This window comes from Bos taurus, chromosome 8 (genome assembly GCF_002263795.3).
Source record: "Bos taurus isolate L1 Dominette 01449 registration number 42190680 breed Hereford chromosome 8, ARS-UCD2.0, whole genome shotgun sequence".
NCBI lineage: Eukaryota > Metazoa > Chordata > Mammalia > Artiodactyla > Bovidae > Bos > Bos taurus.
The window spans coordinates 52,752,113-52,769,699 of record NC_037335.1 but is presented as its reverse complement, the minus strand read 5'-3'; the positions used below and the strand labels follow the sequence as shown (position 1 = coordinate 52,769,699).

General features: G+C 44.4%; 1 protein-coding gene across 1 annotated transcript in view; it reads left to right on the top strand.

Annotated features, from left to right (window-relative positions):
• PRUNE2 (prune homolog 2 with BCH domain) overlaps nucleotides 1-17,587 on the top strand; it is a 290,504-nt gene that overhangs the window by 194,925 nt on the left and 77,992 nt on the right. Inside the window, 2 exon segments of the mRNA XM_059889462.1 lie at nucleotides 1,202-7,778; nucleotides 8,125-8,878. Of these exon segments, the coding sequence (XP_059745445.1) occupies nucleotides 1,202-7,778; nucleotides 8,125-8,878 (7,331 nt within the window).

The following is a 17,587-nucleotide window of genomic DNA, read 5'->3' as shown; positions in this document are numbered from 1 at the left end:
AAAAATGGGGATAACAGGAGGGCTACTACGGGGCTTCCCTGGTGGCTCAGTGGTAAAGTATCCACCTGCCAGTGTAAGACACCCAGGTTCGATCCTTGATCCAGGAAGATTTCACATGCTGCAGAGCAAATGAGCCTATTGTGCCATAACTAATGGGCCTGAGTCTGGGAGCCACAACTGTTGAAGCCTGCATGCCCTAGAGCCCCTGCTTTGTAACAAGAGAAGCCACCTCAATGAGAAGCCCACACACCTCGACGAAGAGTACCCTCAGTTGCTGCAACTAGAGAAGAGCCCAAGCAACATTGGAACCCCAGTACAGTCAAAAATAAATAAAAAATAATTTTTGGAAAGTTTTCTACCTTGTAGAATTATTGTGAGGATTAAAGGAGATATTGCACATAAAATCCTTAGAACTGTGCCTGGCATATGAAAGCAGTCAATGAATGTTAATTATTATTATTATTATTGTCTATGTGAGCTCTGTATTTATAACTGTTTTTGTTATTACCTCCACTTATCCTCTGGGGCCATTTCAAAGGCCCAGTGTGCAAAATGTCCTCAGCATTTCCCAGGAAGTCATAGAGCTACAGCGCAGTTTTGGCCTCACATCCCCCTACTTTCCATGGAAGCTCTGTCTATTCTGGGCTCTGTCAGTGCTTCTGGGGGCAGGAAGAGAAGGCTGGAGCCTGAGTGCTGTTGAGAAAGCTGCCCCTGGAAACTGCTTCCTCTTCCTACTTTCTCCTTTACCTTAAAGCAGGTCTCAGCTGCCTATGACAAACAGGAGTCTTCCTTCTGCATCATTTTCCCTAGTCCAATATTTTCCCCCCAGTTTTGTCTACAACTAGCATTATCTCTGCCTTTTGCAAAGCTGAATTTTGCTCCTGTTGGATGATGGCATTAAGTTACACTGAGGAAAGGATTTAAGTAGTTTTATCTCTCTTTACCTATAACTTTTTAGAGCCAGCAAAACTGAGCAACTGGATTTGGGGTTCAACAAAAAGCCAGTTTGGTTGGATTAGAGAATGTGGTGGTAAATTAAGTGGAATTTGGTGTGTTTTTCATTCTACTATTCTCAGTTCTGTCTTTTTTTCTAGACAGATGAACACAGATTAATTTTATATTACAAAAAATTAAGAAAGACAAATTGCAAAGGGCAAAAAGAACCTGAGTGCTCACACAAATCCCTGTTCCTCCCCAACAGATCTGCTGTGAACTGGAAGAGTGCCAGAACCCTTGCCTGGAGCTGGAACCCTTTGAGTGTGGCTGTGATGAGATCCTGGTGTACCAGCAGGAGAACCCTTCAGTGACTTGTGATCAGGTGGTTCTCCTTGTCAAGGAAGTCATCAACAGGAGGTGTCCGGAGATGGCCTCCAACAGCCGGACATCCTCCACAGAAGCGGTGGCAGGCAGTGCCCCCCTCTCCCAGGGATCTTCAGGGATTATGGAGTTGTATGGTTCTGATGTAGAGCCACAGCCCAGCTCCGTGAATTTCTTGGAAAATCCTCCTGATCTCGGCGATTCTAACCAGGCCCAGGTGGATGTCAATGCGGACCTGGTGAGCCCAGACAGTGGGCTGGCCACCATCAGGAGCAGCCGCTCATCCAAGGAGAGCTCCGTGTTCCTCAGTGACGACAGCCCTGTGGGAGAAGGGGCGGGGCCTCACCACAGCCTCCTCCCAGGGTTTGACTCCTACAGTCCCATCCCCGAAGGAGCAGTAGCGGAGGAGCATGCCCGCTCTGGAGAACATGGTCAATCATTCGACCTTTTCAACTTTGACCCAGCACCCAGGGTTTCTGGGCAGTCTCAACCATCCTCCCGTTCTGCAGACTACTCCCCAACAGATGACTTCTTCCCCAACAGCGATTCCTCAGAAGGACAGCTCACCATGGGGTCTAAAGAACTTGACAGGAGGGGGATGGACATGCCTAATTATTCATCCAGTTCTCTCTTGTCAGGGGCTGGCAAAGAGAGCCTCGTGGAATTTGATGAGGAGTTTGTCCAGAGACAAGAAAGTCCCGGGGATAATTCTGAAAGAAATTTGAGCCTGACAGGTTTTATGCAAGATGAATCTCCTTCTCCAGAAAGTCTAAAAACTGTTGGAAAGAGGATCCCACCAACACCTATGAACAGCTTTGTGGAAAGTTCACCATCCACTGAAGAACCAGCTCTGCTCTGTTCAGAAGACGTGACCCCCAAGACAGTCAACACAGGCCACCCAGGGCCACCTCTAACCCGGGCGCGATGCAGCAGCTGGTGGGATGGTTTGGAAATCGACTCTAAAAACATCGTGGATGCATGGAGTTCCAGCAAACAGGAATCTGTCTTCCAGAGCCCTGAGTCCTGGAAAGATCATAAGCCAAGCCCAGCTGATAGAAGAGCCTCAGACTCTATATTTCAACCCAAGAATCTCGACTTCCCAAAGTCAAGTCCCTGGGAGTCAGAATTTGGTCAATCTGGGCTGGGCAACAAGAATATTCAAGACTCAGATGAGAAAAACTTCCAGTTTCAGGACATGCCCCCTGAGAAATCACGTTTGCTGAATGTTTCTCCTCACGGAACAAACCACCTGATAGAAGACTTCGCTGCCCTGTGGCGTTCTGACCGCTCTCCCACAGCCATGCCTGAGCCGTGGGGAAACCCCACAGAGGATGAGGAACCAGCTGCTGCAGCGTCATTCCCAGCCTGGAGTGCATTTGGTGAAGAAGGTGATGCCAAAGCTTTGAAAAATACTTGGAATCTGCACCCAACGAGCAACGAGACACCTTCTGTGAGAGACCCAAACGAGTGGGCCATGGCCAAAAGTGGGATTGCTTTCCCTTCAGAAGACCTCGTGGACAGTTCACCCAGTGAGGCAAATAATGAAGCGGTTCAAAAAATCTGGGGCAAGAAGAACCATGACCCCAGGGATGATATTCTCATATCTGGAAATCCCACATCTGATCTGGATCATCCATGGAATAGTTCTAAGCCAGCAAAGGACCATCAGAACAGTGTGGTGGACCCAACAATTAGGGGCAAAATGTACAAAAATGTAGATTCTTGGAATCTTTTCGAGGAGAGTAACAAGGAAGGAGGTTCAGATGTCCCAGCACCTTGGGAGGACTCCTTCTTATCCTATAAATGTTCTGACTACAGTGCATCCAACGTCAGGGAAGACTCAATGCCCTCCCCCTTAGATACCAACTACTCCACCTCTGACTCTTATACTTCACCAACATTGGCCAAAGAGGAGAAAGAAACCAAAGACAAGCCACTCACTAAAGAGGAGGGTTTTGAGTCACAAGATGCTAATTGTACTGCAGGGGGCGCTGACATGCCTCCTCAGTCCCCGCAGCAGCCACCAAGAAATCGAATGAGTTCAGGTCCTGGGAACCTGGAAATGTGGGCTTCATCTCAGGCAGATGGTGGCACAGAAATAAATGCCACCCATAGCCCAGATAAAGATCTACTCCAAGTAGAGCCCACGGATGATCAGAATGTCTCCTTTGAGGATGACATGGGGGAAAGCAGCCAGTCCAGTTATGACGACCCCAGCATGATGCAGCTGTACAACGAGACGAACCGACAGCTCACACTTCTGCACAGCAGTGTTGACGCCCGGCAGGCAGCCCCTGACAGCCTCGACACGTGGAACAGAGTGATTCTGGAGGACACTCAGTCTACTGCAACCATCTCGGATATGGACAATGACTTGGACTGGGATGACTGCAGTGCGGGCGTGGCCATCACTGGTGAAGGTCAGGCACAAGGGTACATGGCGGAAGGTAGCGAACCTGAAACCCGATTTTCAGTGAGACAGGTAGAACCCTGGGGCGTGGAGTATCAGGAGGCAAATCAGTCAGACTGGGAACTCCCTGCCTCTTCTGAGCACAGCCTGGACGTGGCTCCTGATGAATACCACGTGCTGAATGAGAAAAGTGGGCAGCTGATCGCGAATAGTATTTGGGATTCTGTCATGAGAGATAATGCCATGTCATCATTAATATTACCTAGCCCATCATATGCTACAGATACAGAACAGAGCAGATCACCTCCTGAAACAACCAGCTCATTAGAAAAAATTCAGGATAGTCACATTGCAGACGTGCTGGAAGCCTCTGAAGCCAGTGAGTCTGAAACAATCGATCCTGACAAGCAGGACACATGCAGAGGAACCCTGCCAAGTGATTCGGCATATTTGGTGACCAGACTTGAGAATCCAGAGCATTTTGCATGCTCAGATCCCTGGAAGGGTCCGAGCTATGGACAAAAGGAAAGTGAGAAGGAATTCCACGGAGCTGCTGATAGGGAGAATTCCAGTGATGAGCTAATGGATGGAACCTCAGAACCTTCTGGAAAAGGGCCAGGTAGCCAGGAATGCCCATCCCCAGCTGCATCTGATCATCAAGAAATCTCCAATGAACCAGGCAAAATCAGAAATTTTTCAGTGACTTCCAGTCCTCAGACCAAGGAACCCCAGGAAGTATTAGAGCAGGAGAAGGGGTCTTACACTCCAGACCCCTGTGATGTGCAAACAGAGGTGTCCGAAGATCACTTGCCAGCAAGAGAGACCTGTGAAGAGCTCCTCATAAGCCCCAGAAGAAATTCAAGTGAAACTACTGAAATTCCAGGTAGGCTGAATTCCACAAAAAGTGTGTGTCTACCTCAAGTGGATGTGGAGAAAGCTGAAGAATGTGACATTCTGGAGCCAGAGAAAATTGACCAAGAGCCACCTGATGAATGTCCCCAAGGCCTTGACTCTTGGGATGGCCCTAACGACAGTGATGTGCTGGTCAGTGGTGCAAGTTCTGAGATAACTATGAATCTCGAAGTTAGAAATACTGAAAACAGCCCTCCAAGAGCCAATTTATCAGGAAATGATGACAGAGATAGTATTTCTAGTGAGTATACACTTTCAAGTGCATCTAGTCCTGACATAAATGATTCTTCAGCTACATTGCCTTCCTGGGACCAAGGACTCAATACTGGGCATCAGAAGGAAAATCAAAATGATTGGAGTACACAGAATCGCCAAGAATCTGAACTAATGACTACTGATGGTCATACAGAAGTAGTTGCTGAAATGCAGGGTTTGGAGAAAAACAGAATGGACAGGTTTGAAAGGAGCTTAGATCACAAGGTTCCTAAATTTTTAGAGTTTTGGGGTGACTCAATAGATGGTGATTCCTTTTCTTCTTTATCCAGCCCAGAAACAGGTAGATATTCTGAATATTCAGATGCGTATCAGGAAAGAAAGCTAGTGGTCAGCCATCAGGAGAAAAATGAACGTGATCTTCCTGAAACTGTACAGCCAGAGGACACCAGCTTCATTTCAACAAGCTCAGGTTCTGATGATGGTGAAGGCTATGAAGAGCCAGTGGAGAAAGAGATCCATTCGGATACTTGTCAAGTGGCTCCGAGTGAACTCAGAGCTTGGGATTCATTGAATAAATCTAATAAGTCCTTGGCCACAGCAGATCCTGAATCTGAGCAATGTTCTGTCTATAGAGGCAGTCCAGAGCAAGCAGAGAATGAGAATAAGTCAAACCCATCCTGTGATGATCAACAAAGCAGCCCTGATCACTGGAATTTCTCACCAGTAAGGAAGACTGAATTACAGGTAACATCAGTCGATAAGGAGACAAGGTCTTCTCCAGAAATAGGGAGGACAGGAGATATCATATGGCAAATATCTCCCAAAGCTGAACCAAATAATGAAAATTACTCTAAATTGGAAATGGCTGACTTCTCAACTGAGAGCACGGAGTGGTGGAAGCCCTCCCTACAGGAAGGACGACCAATCGAGAGTGCATTTGAAGGAGAATTATCTAACTCAAGTGCTGTGCTAGAAATGAATTCCTCAGTGTGCGAAAACATGGGTCCTTGGGGAGTGCCCATTCAGGGTGATACTGAATCCCTGGCACTACATGGTACCAATCCTTTCAATGATAACCATCAGTCACCCTTTCTAGATCATAATGGGGAGAATGCCCACGAGCAGCTTTGGAACATTCAACCAAGGCAGCCAGACCCAGAAGCTGATCAGCTTAACCAACTTGTAATATTGGAACAAATTAAAGACACAGATTCCAGAGAACAAACCTTCATGTCTTCTGCCGGTGACGAACTCTCCTCTGAAGTGCCTACGCAAGAACAGTGTCAGAATTCAGTGCTGTCTGCCTGGGACCAGCCAGACTCGTCTTGTACTTACGCAGATGAAAATGGATGCATTGTATCTGGTGTAGCAACAACTGAGTGTCAAGAAACAAATTGGTGGGAAGAAGAAAAATCACACCCAAGTGAAATGACAAATTCAAACATGACCTCTGAAGATTTCCCTGCTGTCAGTTCTCCCACCCAGATGATGAACAAGTCAGGCTCTGAATGGAGTAACTCTACCCCTACTGAGGGCCCCCAGGGCACGTTTGTTCCAGATATTTTACACGGCAACTTCCAAGAGGGTGGGCACCTGGCCTCATCTTCGCCCGACTTGTGGATGGGTGTGAAACAGCCCTTCAGTGTGAAGACAGATGGTGAGAATCCTGATATACTGACTCACTGTGACCACGACAGCAATTCCAAGGCTTCCAACAGCCCTGATGTTTGTCATGATTATGAAGTAAAGCCAGAGACTAAGCAGCACATCGATGCTGGGCTGGGACCTGAAAGGGAAGCCAGTGAGTTATATCTCACTGAGCCAGAGATAGATGAAGAATCCAGACAGGAGCCTGGGCAGGAATTTGTCCCTTATACTTCAGAACTGTCCTCTGAAAATGTCATTCCACTGCCTCCAGTCAGCGAGCAGACAAACACAAATGACTCATCTCAGCCTTCCTCTCACGAGTGTTTTCCTGAACCTTCTGAAATTAATGGTGAAAACAATGCAGGCTTAAAAGCATCAGAACAAGGAGCCAACCCAGATATGGCACCAGTTTTGGAACCTGTTGACAGAACAATCTCAATGATTGAAAATGTGGAAACTGGTATTTGTGTAACTTACCAAGAGACAACTCTGGACGACAGTAGATCTTCGATATCAGAAGACTTTCTTCCTCAGAGGCAGACCGATGCAGGGGACTTGTTGGACCATGAGCAGCCCTCTGTTACTGAGAATCCTGCCACGGTTCCTGATGCTTTGCTAGCCTCGGACACTTGTCTGGATGTCAGTGAAGCTGCCTTCGACCACAGTCTCAGCGATGCCTCGGGTCTCAACACATCCACGGGAACAATAGATGACATGAGTAAGTTGACATTATCAGAAGGCATTCCTGAAACGCCATTTGATGGGGAGACAGGGAAGCATGATATCTGTTCCTCTGAAGCCTCGTGGGGTGACTTTGAGTATGATGTCATGGGCCAAAATATTGATGAAGACTTAATGAAAGAGCCTGAACACTTTGTTTATGGTGTTGACCCTCCCTTGGAAGAAGATGCCCTGAAGCATGAGTTGGCACCTTACACACCTCCCTTTGATTTATCCTATCTCACGGAACCTACTCCTGGCATCAAAACCACAGAGGAATCTGGGACTCCAGAGGATGAGTCTCTGGGGAGCGAAGCAGCAGAGATACTGCTTTCTGCCCTTCCTGATGAAAGAAACCAGGAAAACCATGCTGAGACCACAGACAGACAGCCCGAAGGCCAGCCAGTTGTACTGCACATTCACGAAGACCCTGAGTCTGTTCCTTTGCCTGTCAGAATTGATGCCAACCCTGAGTTGTCTCCATCACACATTGACTGGGAAGTAGAAACAGATCGTTCAGATTCACCAGCAGGTGGAGACATAGGACCACCAAGTGGTAAGAAGCCTTTCATTCCTCCAGGCTTGAGAAATTGAGCTTTCATTCAATTTGTAAAATGTACTCTTCCTACCAGTGTTGGTACAGAGGAACTAACTACATTTGCAATGCATGCTTAACCAAGTCTTGACTTACTGCAGTAATATCTACTGCTTATATAATAACTATCCTTGAGAGTGCATGCAAATTAAACAGCTCTACAAAATAAAAGTATTTTTTTTTTTACAAAATAAAAGTATTTTTTAAACTCTCTCTCTTTAGATAGATCATTTGCAAAGATCACAAGTCACATAATGTGTTAATGAAGCCTTGTTCTCTCCTTCTCACCTTCATTTTTCACTTCTAGGTGCCAGTGAGGGAATATTAGAGTTGGAAGAAGAAAAAATAATTCCTACCAAAGAGCCTGAGCAGGTAAAATCAGAACATGGGGAGGAAAGGAACACTGAGAAGAAAGAAGATCGTCATGCATTGCACATGGATTACATACTTGTAAACCATGAAGAAAATTCACTGCCAGAGCCAGAGGCCTGTGAAGCTAGAGAAATCACATTGGAATTAGAAGAGCTTCACGTAGATTCCGAGGAAAAAGGGCTGCCAGAAACTCAGTTAGCCAGCTCCCCGGACACAGGTCAACCAGCTTCCTTAAATGAAAGAAATCATCTATCTACAGAAAGAATGTCTTCCAAAGATGATAAGAGATCATCTTCTGAAAGCCCTGGGCAAGACCAGAGTTGGATGGTCTTGGGCCGTAGTGAGGTTAGTGATCCATCATCAGAGACCATGGACTCAGGACCTGGATGGTCTGGTGAGGCTGTGGAGCCAGCCTCTGATCACAGCTTGGGCCAGAGCCCCCAAATACAGATTCTGGAAGAAATGAAGCCTCTAGAATCTTTAGCACTAGGGGAAGCCTCTGATCTGGGCAGCCAATCACGGAGGAGCAAGAGCCGAGGCAAAGCTGGCCCTGATGCAGTTATGTTGCAGCCTGTCACCCATGACAATGAATGGGAAATGCTTTCACCACAAAACATAATCCCTGAAATGGAAATGGAGGAGGAGACAGAGTTTCTTGAGCCCAGAACAAGGAAACCAAGACGGAATGGGTAAGCAAAAAAAACATTTATTTTTTTCCTGGAAACTATTTTGTTAGGGACTGGGGAACCTGTGAGGGATTATGGAGTATGAAGAATATCTAGATGATAGGAGCTTTGCTTACATGTATTGCAAAGCATAACATCAGTGAAAGCAGCTGCTAGATAACCATAAGGATAATGAGATTTGTGTACATTTTCAGCCAAAAAAGGCACTTTAGTTTCCATCCACAGTCTTACACTTACCTTTCTGATTTCATCTAACTTACCTAACTTCCTTCATCTACTCAATACCTGTTTTACTTTTAAATAGTTAATTGGTACTGGAGGGGAATAGATACACATTTATTCATAGTGCAAGGCAGTTTGCACACATTATCTTACTTAATTCTTACAACAGCCCTCAGGTGGTAGGTTTTAATTTTTATACATACTGGTGGAGGGTGGGGAGTTGGGGCTCAGAAAGTTTCTATAACTTGCCGAGAATTAAGTAACCAGAGTGGGCGCTCTGAGATTCAGTTTTCCACCCCCAAAACCTGTGTTTTCCAGCATATAGAAAAGGTGATTCTGTTTTTATGTGAGTGGGAATGAGGAGACTCCATAGCAGGCTTAAAATCTTAATGTGAAACGTGCATTCCTTAATTGACTGAAAATTTGCAAATAACCATCAAACCAGTAATTCATTCATTCATTTGCTGTTTGGATTTTGAGAGTCTGCTCTGGCCAAGTTTCTGGGTAGCCAGTGGACATCGTTCTTGCTCTCAAGTTTCCAGGCCCTGCTAAAACTATTTAGGGTGGTTCATTTCACTTCACTTGCTCTGATAAAGCACCCCTGCTTCCAGGGACAAAAGGACATGTTGTGAAAAGTATCTTAAGTTACATGTTTCCTCCTTAAAGTAATGGAGAAAAAAGTACCTTTTTCTTACTCATTTTTTTAAGTTTAGTTTTTAGCTTATATTGGAGTACAGTTGACTTACAGTGTTATGTTAGTTTCAGTTGTATGCAAAATGATCCACTTATATATACACATAAATCCATTCTTTTCCAGATTCTTTTCTCATATAGGTCATTACGGAGTATTGAGTAGAGTTTCCTGTGCTATACAGTAGTCCTTGTTGATTATCTATTTTTATATACTGTAGCATGTATATGCGGAGAAGGCAATGGCACCCCACTCCAGTGCTCTTGCCTGGAAAATCCCATGGACAGAGGAGCCTGGTGGGCTGCAGTCCATGGGGTTGCTAAGAGTAGGACATGACTGAGCTACTTCACTTTCACTTTTCATTTTCACTTTTCACTTTCATGCGTTGGAGAAGGAAATGGCAACCTACTCCAGTGTTCTTGCCTGGAGAATCCCAGGGACGAGGGAGCCTGGTGGGCTGCTGTCTATGGGGTCACCCAGAGTCGGACATGACTGAAGCGACTTAGCAGCAGCAGCAGCAGCATGTATATGTTAATCCCAAACTTCTAATTTCTTCCCCCACAACATTTCCCTTTTGATAACCATAAATTTGTTGTTGAAGTCTGTGAGTCGGTTTCTGTTTTGTAAATAAGTTCACTTATATAATTTATTTTTAGATTTCACATGTAAGCGATACTATATGATATTTGTCTTTTCTGACTCACCTCACTTCATATGATAATCTCTAGGTGCATCCATGTTGCTGCAAATGGCATTGTTCTTTAATAGCTGAGTAATATTCCATTGTCCGTGTGTACCACATCTTCTTTATCCATTCCTCTGCTGATGGACATTTAGGTATCTTTCTCCTAATTATTTTAGGAGCATAAAGGGCTTTATACACCCATATGCCCTCTGCATGTCAAGGCAGCTGGATTTCAGCCTGGTTCTACCACTGCCAATTACGTGTTTTAATTAACCCTAGATTTAAGTTTCCTCATCCATAAAATTGGTGCCTTGGGCTGGAGGATCTCAAGTCTTCCTTCAATACTGAATCCTGCAACTTTAATTTGTGTATCAATAGAAAATGTCCAGAGAACTTTGACATTCACATTTCTCCATGAAAGGAACAGAGAAATCAGAAAGAACAGTGGAGGAATGTTGAAGGTTAGCAAAGTGCTATCAAGAGTTAAAAGCTGTGCCCTGTTCAAGTGCAGCTTCATAAATCCAGACATTTTCAGTTGGCCTAATCTTTCTTTCTTCCTGTCAAGCTGTTTCCTTCCAGAGAGACCTAAGATCCGTTATCAGAAAGAGAGTAGCAGATGGATCCCAGCGGCCCTGCTGGCACTGTTATAGATTGAGCTCAGAACACAGGCAGCCTTGAGTTGGCTGAGCTATTGTTTGGCTTCTTGTCTGCATTTTGCACATGCCGCTGAAATCCAGCAGATGATAGTGTTCAGTGGTGCCACTTCCCCCTTTTAATGAGATTTCTTTGCTCATCTCTTTCTGCTCAGCCCCTGCAGGAATGAACATTTTCTCACAACTGGGGAAGGGGACAGATTTTCCCACTGGGATTTGTTTCTCCTTTTACCTAAATAATTTACTCTGAAGTATTTGAAAGCTTTTCTCTGTGCTAGATTTTGGAAGGATGTAGAATTATCTAAAACAGTGGTTTTCTGAATGGGGCCCTAAAACCAGCAGGCCCTAGCATCATCTAGTACTTGCTAGGAAGGTATATTACTTGCTCTACCCCATACCTCCTCAATCAGGAACTTCACTCCTCTGTTTCAGTACCTCCTCCAGGGCATTCTGATGCACAGTAGTTTGAGAACTGCTGGTCTGAAACTTAGTCCCATCCCTCTAGGAGTTATTTGATAAAAGAGTTCAATGTAAATGAAAAGGTAGATAATAGTGTGATATTTAAATCAAGATAGTTGATGGCCAGTGTCTGTTTAAATATAATTAGCTACCAGTTATGGATATTTGCCCTGGACCAGGTTCTAAGCATTGTATATGCAGAGTCACATGTTACCATGGCAACCGCATGAGGTAAGGCTTATACAAGGTAGGAAACTGATGTTTAGGAAGTTTGAATTGCTTTTCTGGTTTATAGTTAAAAAGAGAAGAAGCAAGGATTTGAAAGAGCCTCTTTATGTCTGGAGTATATGTTAATGCTAGTAAATTAAGAGAGAGGCATTTGTGTAGATACTTTTTTTTTTAATGGGAGGATAATTTATTTACAGTGTTGTGATACAACGTGAATCAGCTATATGTGTACATATATCGCCTCCCTCGCAGCCCCCTCAACCCATCCCATCTGTCTAGGTCATCACAGAGCACAGAGCTGAGCCCCCTGTGCTATGCAGCTCTTCCCACTACCTAGCTGTTTTACACATGGTAGTGTATTAATGTCAGTGCTCCTCTCTCCATGGGCGCCACCCTCTCCTTCCCCCACTGGGTCCACAAGTCTTTTCTTTATATCTGCATCTCCAGGTTCATCAGTACTATTTTTTAGACTTTATATATATGTGTGTGTGTTAATTGTGTAGAATACTTTTATGGAGGAGGAACAAGGATGGCTTATTATCCAGCTACATCAGGAGGCAGGGTGCCCAGGACCCATGACACTTTAAAAGGCCCATGAGAAGTTTTTAACTTTCTTTTCAAATCAAAAGAAAAAGTGATTGTATTCCTATGTGATTTATATTCTGGTGTGGATTATATTTCTTTATACCAATGCAGATGTGAAACAAAGTTTTAGGGTTTTGTTTTGTTTTAGTAAGAGAAGAAGCCCATGGAAGCAAAATGCAAAAGACCTACAGAAGTCATGTTGCGGTCCTGAGAGGTGCAATTTGAGACAGGCATTAAAGGAAGGTCATAGTCTGGAAAGGTGAAGAAATGGGTGAGAGGCTACTGAGTTAACTGGGGGAGAGCAGCATAAAGGAAATCTGGAGACTGGAAGGCGATCACAGAAGCAATGAGAAGATAGCCATATTTTTCACACCAAAAACCTGGAGATGTCTGACGCATCATCTAATCATAGGCCAAAACCAAGACTATCTAGAAAAAAATATATTAAAATCTGATCTTCAGAAATAAAAGTAGGCTGATAGTATACGTAAGATGATATACCAACTGCAAACTAACTTCTTGCCCTCACATCACCCAGCCACACCCTCTCTGAGCTCCCACACTGTTTGGAGAGCAGTAAACCATATTTTCAGAATCTGAGGGAGCATTGGAAAGATATGTTTTCTCATCATACCCCACCTACTGTCTCTTGTTAACAAAACTTATTGTGAGTGCTGGGAAATAAAAGTCTCCCTTGATATCTTCACCATTTTGTTCTAGTTCCTAGGATTCATCTTCCCAGATGCATTTGCCAACAGCTTGGTCATCTTCCAGTTGTAGACCCACCTGGGATTGCACGCCAGTTCCCCTGAGAGTGAAGCATATGCCTGGTCTTTCCTGTGTGGCCACAGAGAGCATCTGCAGAGTAATCTGTGGCACACAGGCTTTCTTAAAGCAAAGAACCATGTATATGTTTATTTTAAGGAAGGTGTGGTTGCAAGAATGTCACGTGAAGAAAGGGTAAATGGTATTAGTGTTCTCCAGAGAAACAGAACCTATAGGAGCAATATATATGTATGAGAGAGGGAGAAGGGAGGGAGGGGAAAGTGTTCTAAGGAATTGGAATTGGTTCATACTGTTTTAGAGGCTGACAGGTTTGAATTCTATAGGTCAGGCTAACAGGCTAGAAACTCAGACAAGAGTTGTTGCAGTCTTGAGTCAGAATTCTGCAGGGCAACAGGTTGGAAACAGGCAGAGTCTCCTTGTGGTAGATCTGAAGAGCGTTCCTCTCTTTTCAGGAAACTTCAGACTTTGCTCTTAAGGCCTTCAACTGATTAGATGAGGCCCACCCCCATTCCAGAGGGTAATCTCCCTTACTCAAAGTCTACTGACTTCAGTGTTGATCATATCTAAAACATATCTTCACAGCAACATCTGGACTCGTGTTTGACCAAACAACTGGGCACCATAGCCTGTCCAACTTGCCTCCTAGCATTATCAGAGGTTATATTCAGGAATCTGAACTATATACTAACAGCATGGAACTAAGAGAGGATGGAACGTTTGTAAATTCACCATCGGAATTATGTAAAAATGGGATGATTGCTATACAACTCTGTTGGCTTTCTATAGGTGTGGGGCAAGGATATAGCTGTGTGGGATGATAAAAGGAAATAATTTTCAAGAAGACTAGGAAAGCTGATAATACTTGCTGAGTCTTTTGTAGATTAATGCAGCAGAGGGCAGTGGGTGAGAAAGCGAGGAGAGGGATGGAAAAGAGGGGGAGCTGTTGTCACGTGTCCTTTTGAAACAGAATGTTTAGAAGTAACCTAAGAAGGCAATGGCACCCCACTCCAGTACTGTTGCCTGGAAAATCCCATGGATGGAGGAGCCTGGTGGGCCTCAGTCCATGGGGTCGCTAAGAGTCGGACACGACTGAGCGACTTTACTTTCACTTTTCACTTTCATGCATTGGAGAAGGAAATGGCAACCCACTCCAGTGTTCTTGCGTGGAGAATCCCATGGACGGAGAAGCCTGGTGGGCTGCAGTCCATGGGGTCGCACAGAGTCGGACACGACTGAAGCGACTTAGCAGCAGCAGCAGCAATCCTTATATTTATGGAGCTGTATCTTTCAGTTTGGGGTATGGTTGGTTTAGAGTTAATGTTAGTTTCGGGTGTATAGCAAAGTGAATCAATTATACATGTATCCATGCTTTAGATTCTTTTCCCATATATAACAGAGTATTGAGTAGAGATCCCTCTGTTATATAGTAGGTTCTTATTATCTATTTATATTAATATATAGTAGTATATTTGTCAATCCCATTGTCTCCTAGCCCTGTGAGGTGAGTTATTTGATACTCCCTAAAATAAGAAGGCAATGGCACCCCACTCCAGTACTTTGCCTGGAAAATCCCATGGACGGAGGAGCCTGGTGGGCTGCAGTCCATGGGGTGGCTAAGAGTCGGATACGACTGAGCGACTTCACTTTCACTTTTCACTTTCATGCATTGGAGAAGGAAATGGCAACCCACTCCAGTGTTCTTGCCTGGAGAATCCTACGGACGGGGGAGCCTGGTGGGCTGCTGTCTATGGGGTCACACAGAATCGGACACGACTGAAGTGACTTAGCAGCAGCAAAATAAGAAAAGGACTTCCCTGATAGCTCAGTTGGTAAAGAATCCACCTGCAATGCAGGAGACCCTGGTTCGATTCCTGGGTCAGGAAGATCCACTGGAGAAGGGATAGGCCGCCCACTTCAGTATTCTTTGGCTTCTCTTGTGGCTCAGCTGATAAAGAATCTGTCTGCAATGTGGGAGACCTGGTTTGATCCCTGGGTTGGGAAGATCCCCTGGTGAAGGGAAAGGCAACCCACTCCAGTATTCTGGCCTGGAGAATTCCATGGACTCTGTAGTCCATGGGGTCGCAAAGAGTCAGACACGACTGAGTGACTTTCACTTTTTAAAATAAGAAAGACCTTTTAAATACAATATATTTCATATTCCCCATGACCTGCTTCTTACGGTGATCTCTGTGCTTTCTTTTTTCTTTTTAAACTAGTGCTTTGGGGCCCTTTTTTCCCTAACAAGACTATGAGAAAGAATTTGTCTTTCTCCTTTTAAGTGACACCATTAGATCTTTTTACATTTTTTTCATGAGACCTTCTGAAATCAACATTTTCTGTCTATGACTTCTGGTTGAGAAGTTAGTACATTGGGTCTTACACCCATGTAAATGTTGAAAATGAAAAACGGGCAAAGGAATAATCCGTCCACTCTCTCTCAAGGCTGGTTAATGATCTGTTTGGGCTTTCAGAAGAATCAGGCTCTTTGAGCTCATACTGCCTCCTCTCTAGGTCTTGCTGTTTGAATGGGCTCTATCCCAGTTCTAAACATTTGCCCTTTCTCCAAGGTAAATTGATACTCTGTAAACTACAGTGTTCCCTTGTTTATTTACTGTTTTCTGGTTTTGCCCTGAACCAAACCTGGAAGACCAAACTTGGCACTGACTCTGTTCATTTATTTTTGTAATTATATTTTATCACTTGGTGTGTTATATTTGGTGACCTGGTGGTGATAATTAAGTGTCATTTAATGTCCTTTAAATTGGCACTTCATTCAGGCCTTAGTCTCTCTCTCTTTTTTTTTTTTTTTAGTTATTTTGGTGTCTCCCCCACCTCCATTCCACTTCTGCCCCAGCCACCTCTGCACTTCTGGCCAGCCCTTCCCAGAGTAGACTTCCAATAAGTGCTGGCAGATAGACAAATATATTTTCTTTAGTCCATCCAGTTTCCATTTGCAATAGACATGGCAAGTTTTATTATCCCAATTTCATAGATAAAAAAATTGAGTCAATAAGAGAGCTGTTTAATGTCATCCAGAAATGAGAAAATGGTAAAGTTAAGACTTGAACTTAAGTCTTCTCCCTTCTAGCTCAGTGCTTGTCAAATGAGACAGAGAGTAAACTTTTTCTATAGATTCAATTTCTATAGATTGATGTATTTATTCCTATTCTCCTGTTGTCCCATGGAAAGTTTCAAGTTCAAGAGCCAAAGTTTCCAAGGGGAGATTTTGAGGATAACTGAGTCAGAACTCACCTCTGACTTTTCACACTGTCATGTGACCAGTTACTGGGCTCTTTTCACACTTGAGCACTTACTTCCTGCCTCAGCAAATCCATCATGGCTACTGCCATGTCAGTGAGCTGCTTCTCATCTGTGAGGTGTGGCACCAATTCCAGTAGCTGGAGGCCAGAGGGAGGTGAGAGAATCAGACACCTTGGTGTAAATATCTATATCTGTACATATATATATATATATATTTTTTTTTTTTAATATTCTATTTATTTGGCTGCACTGGGTCTTAGTTGTGGAACACAGGATCTTTAGTTGTGGCATGCTAATAACTCTTAGTAGCTGGCATGTAGGATCTAATTCCCTGACCAGGGATCGAACTTGGGCCCCCTGCATTAGGGGCGAGGAGTCTTAGCCACTGGACCACCAGGTAAGTCCCAGATGTGGTATTTTGTGGTGAGGAATTTTATAGTGAGAGAAAACCACGGGCACTAAGATGAGGTGATACAACCCAGCTGTCTCGTGGGGGAAACACCCACAGAGGAGCCCTTTTGTGCTGTGTTGGCTTCTAACTTGAGGAGAAATCCAAGGATCCAAGGTACTTCTCTGGCTGAAATGGGCAAAAGGTCAAACCTGAGGTCAGAAAAAAAGACCTCCTCCATGATAATTGATGGCTTTGAGGAGGACAAGAAGTCATGTCTTTTGAAAGCAAAATGTACTAGTGTATCAGGGACTCAGCAGGAAAGAGATGACACATTTGAATAAAGATAATTGAAGAAATATTTAATAAAGGGAGTATTTACAAAGACAGTGGCAACTTCTGAGGAACTCACAAGGAATCGTGGGGTAACCCAGCTGTTGTTATTCCTAGGCCTCAGGAGTGAGGGGAAGCGGTGAGTCCCAGACCCAGAATGAGAACTTTGGGTAGAAAGGGCCATTCAACAAGGAGCAGGGCATGGTCAGCCTGAGGCATTCTGGAAGAAGGAGGCCTCCTTCCTTCCTCCTCTGATCTCCCTCCAGTGGCCCTCATGGATCAAAACCAAGTGGAATTTAGAGAGTGAAGGGAGGGAGCCTTCCAGGGAGAAAAGCAAGGTAGAACACGTTGGAAAGTGGACCTGAAGAAGCAAAGAGAAGCTAGGCAGCATAACTGGCTTAATTGGAGAGTGATGGAAGCT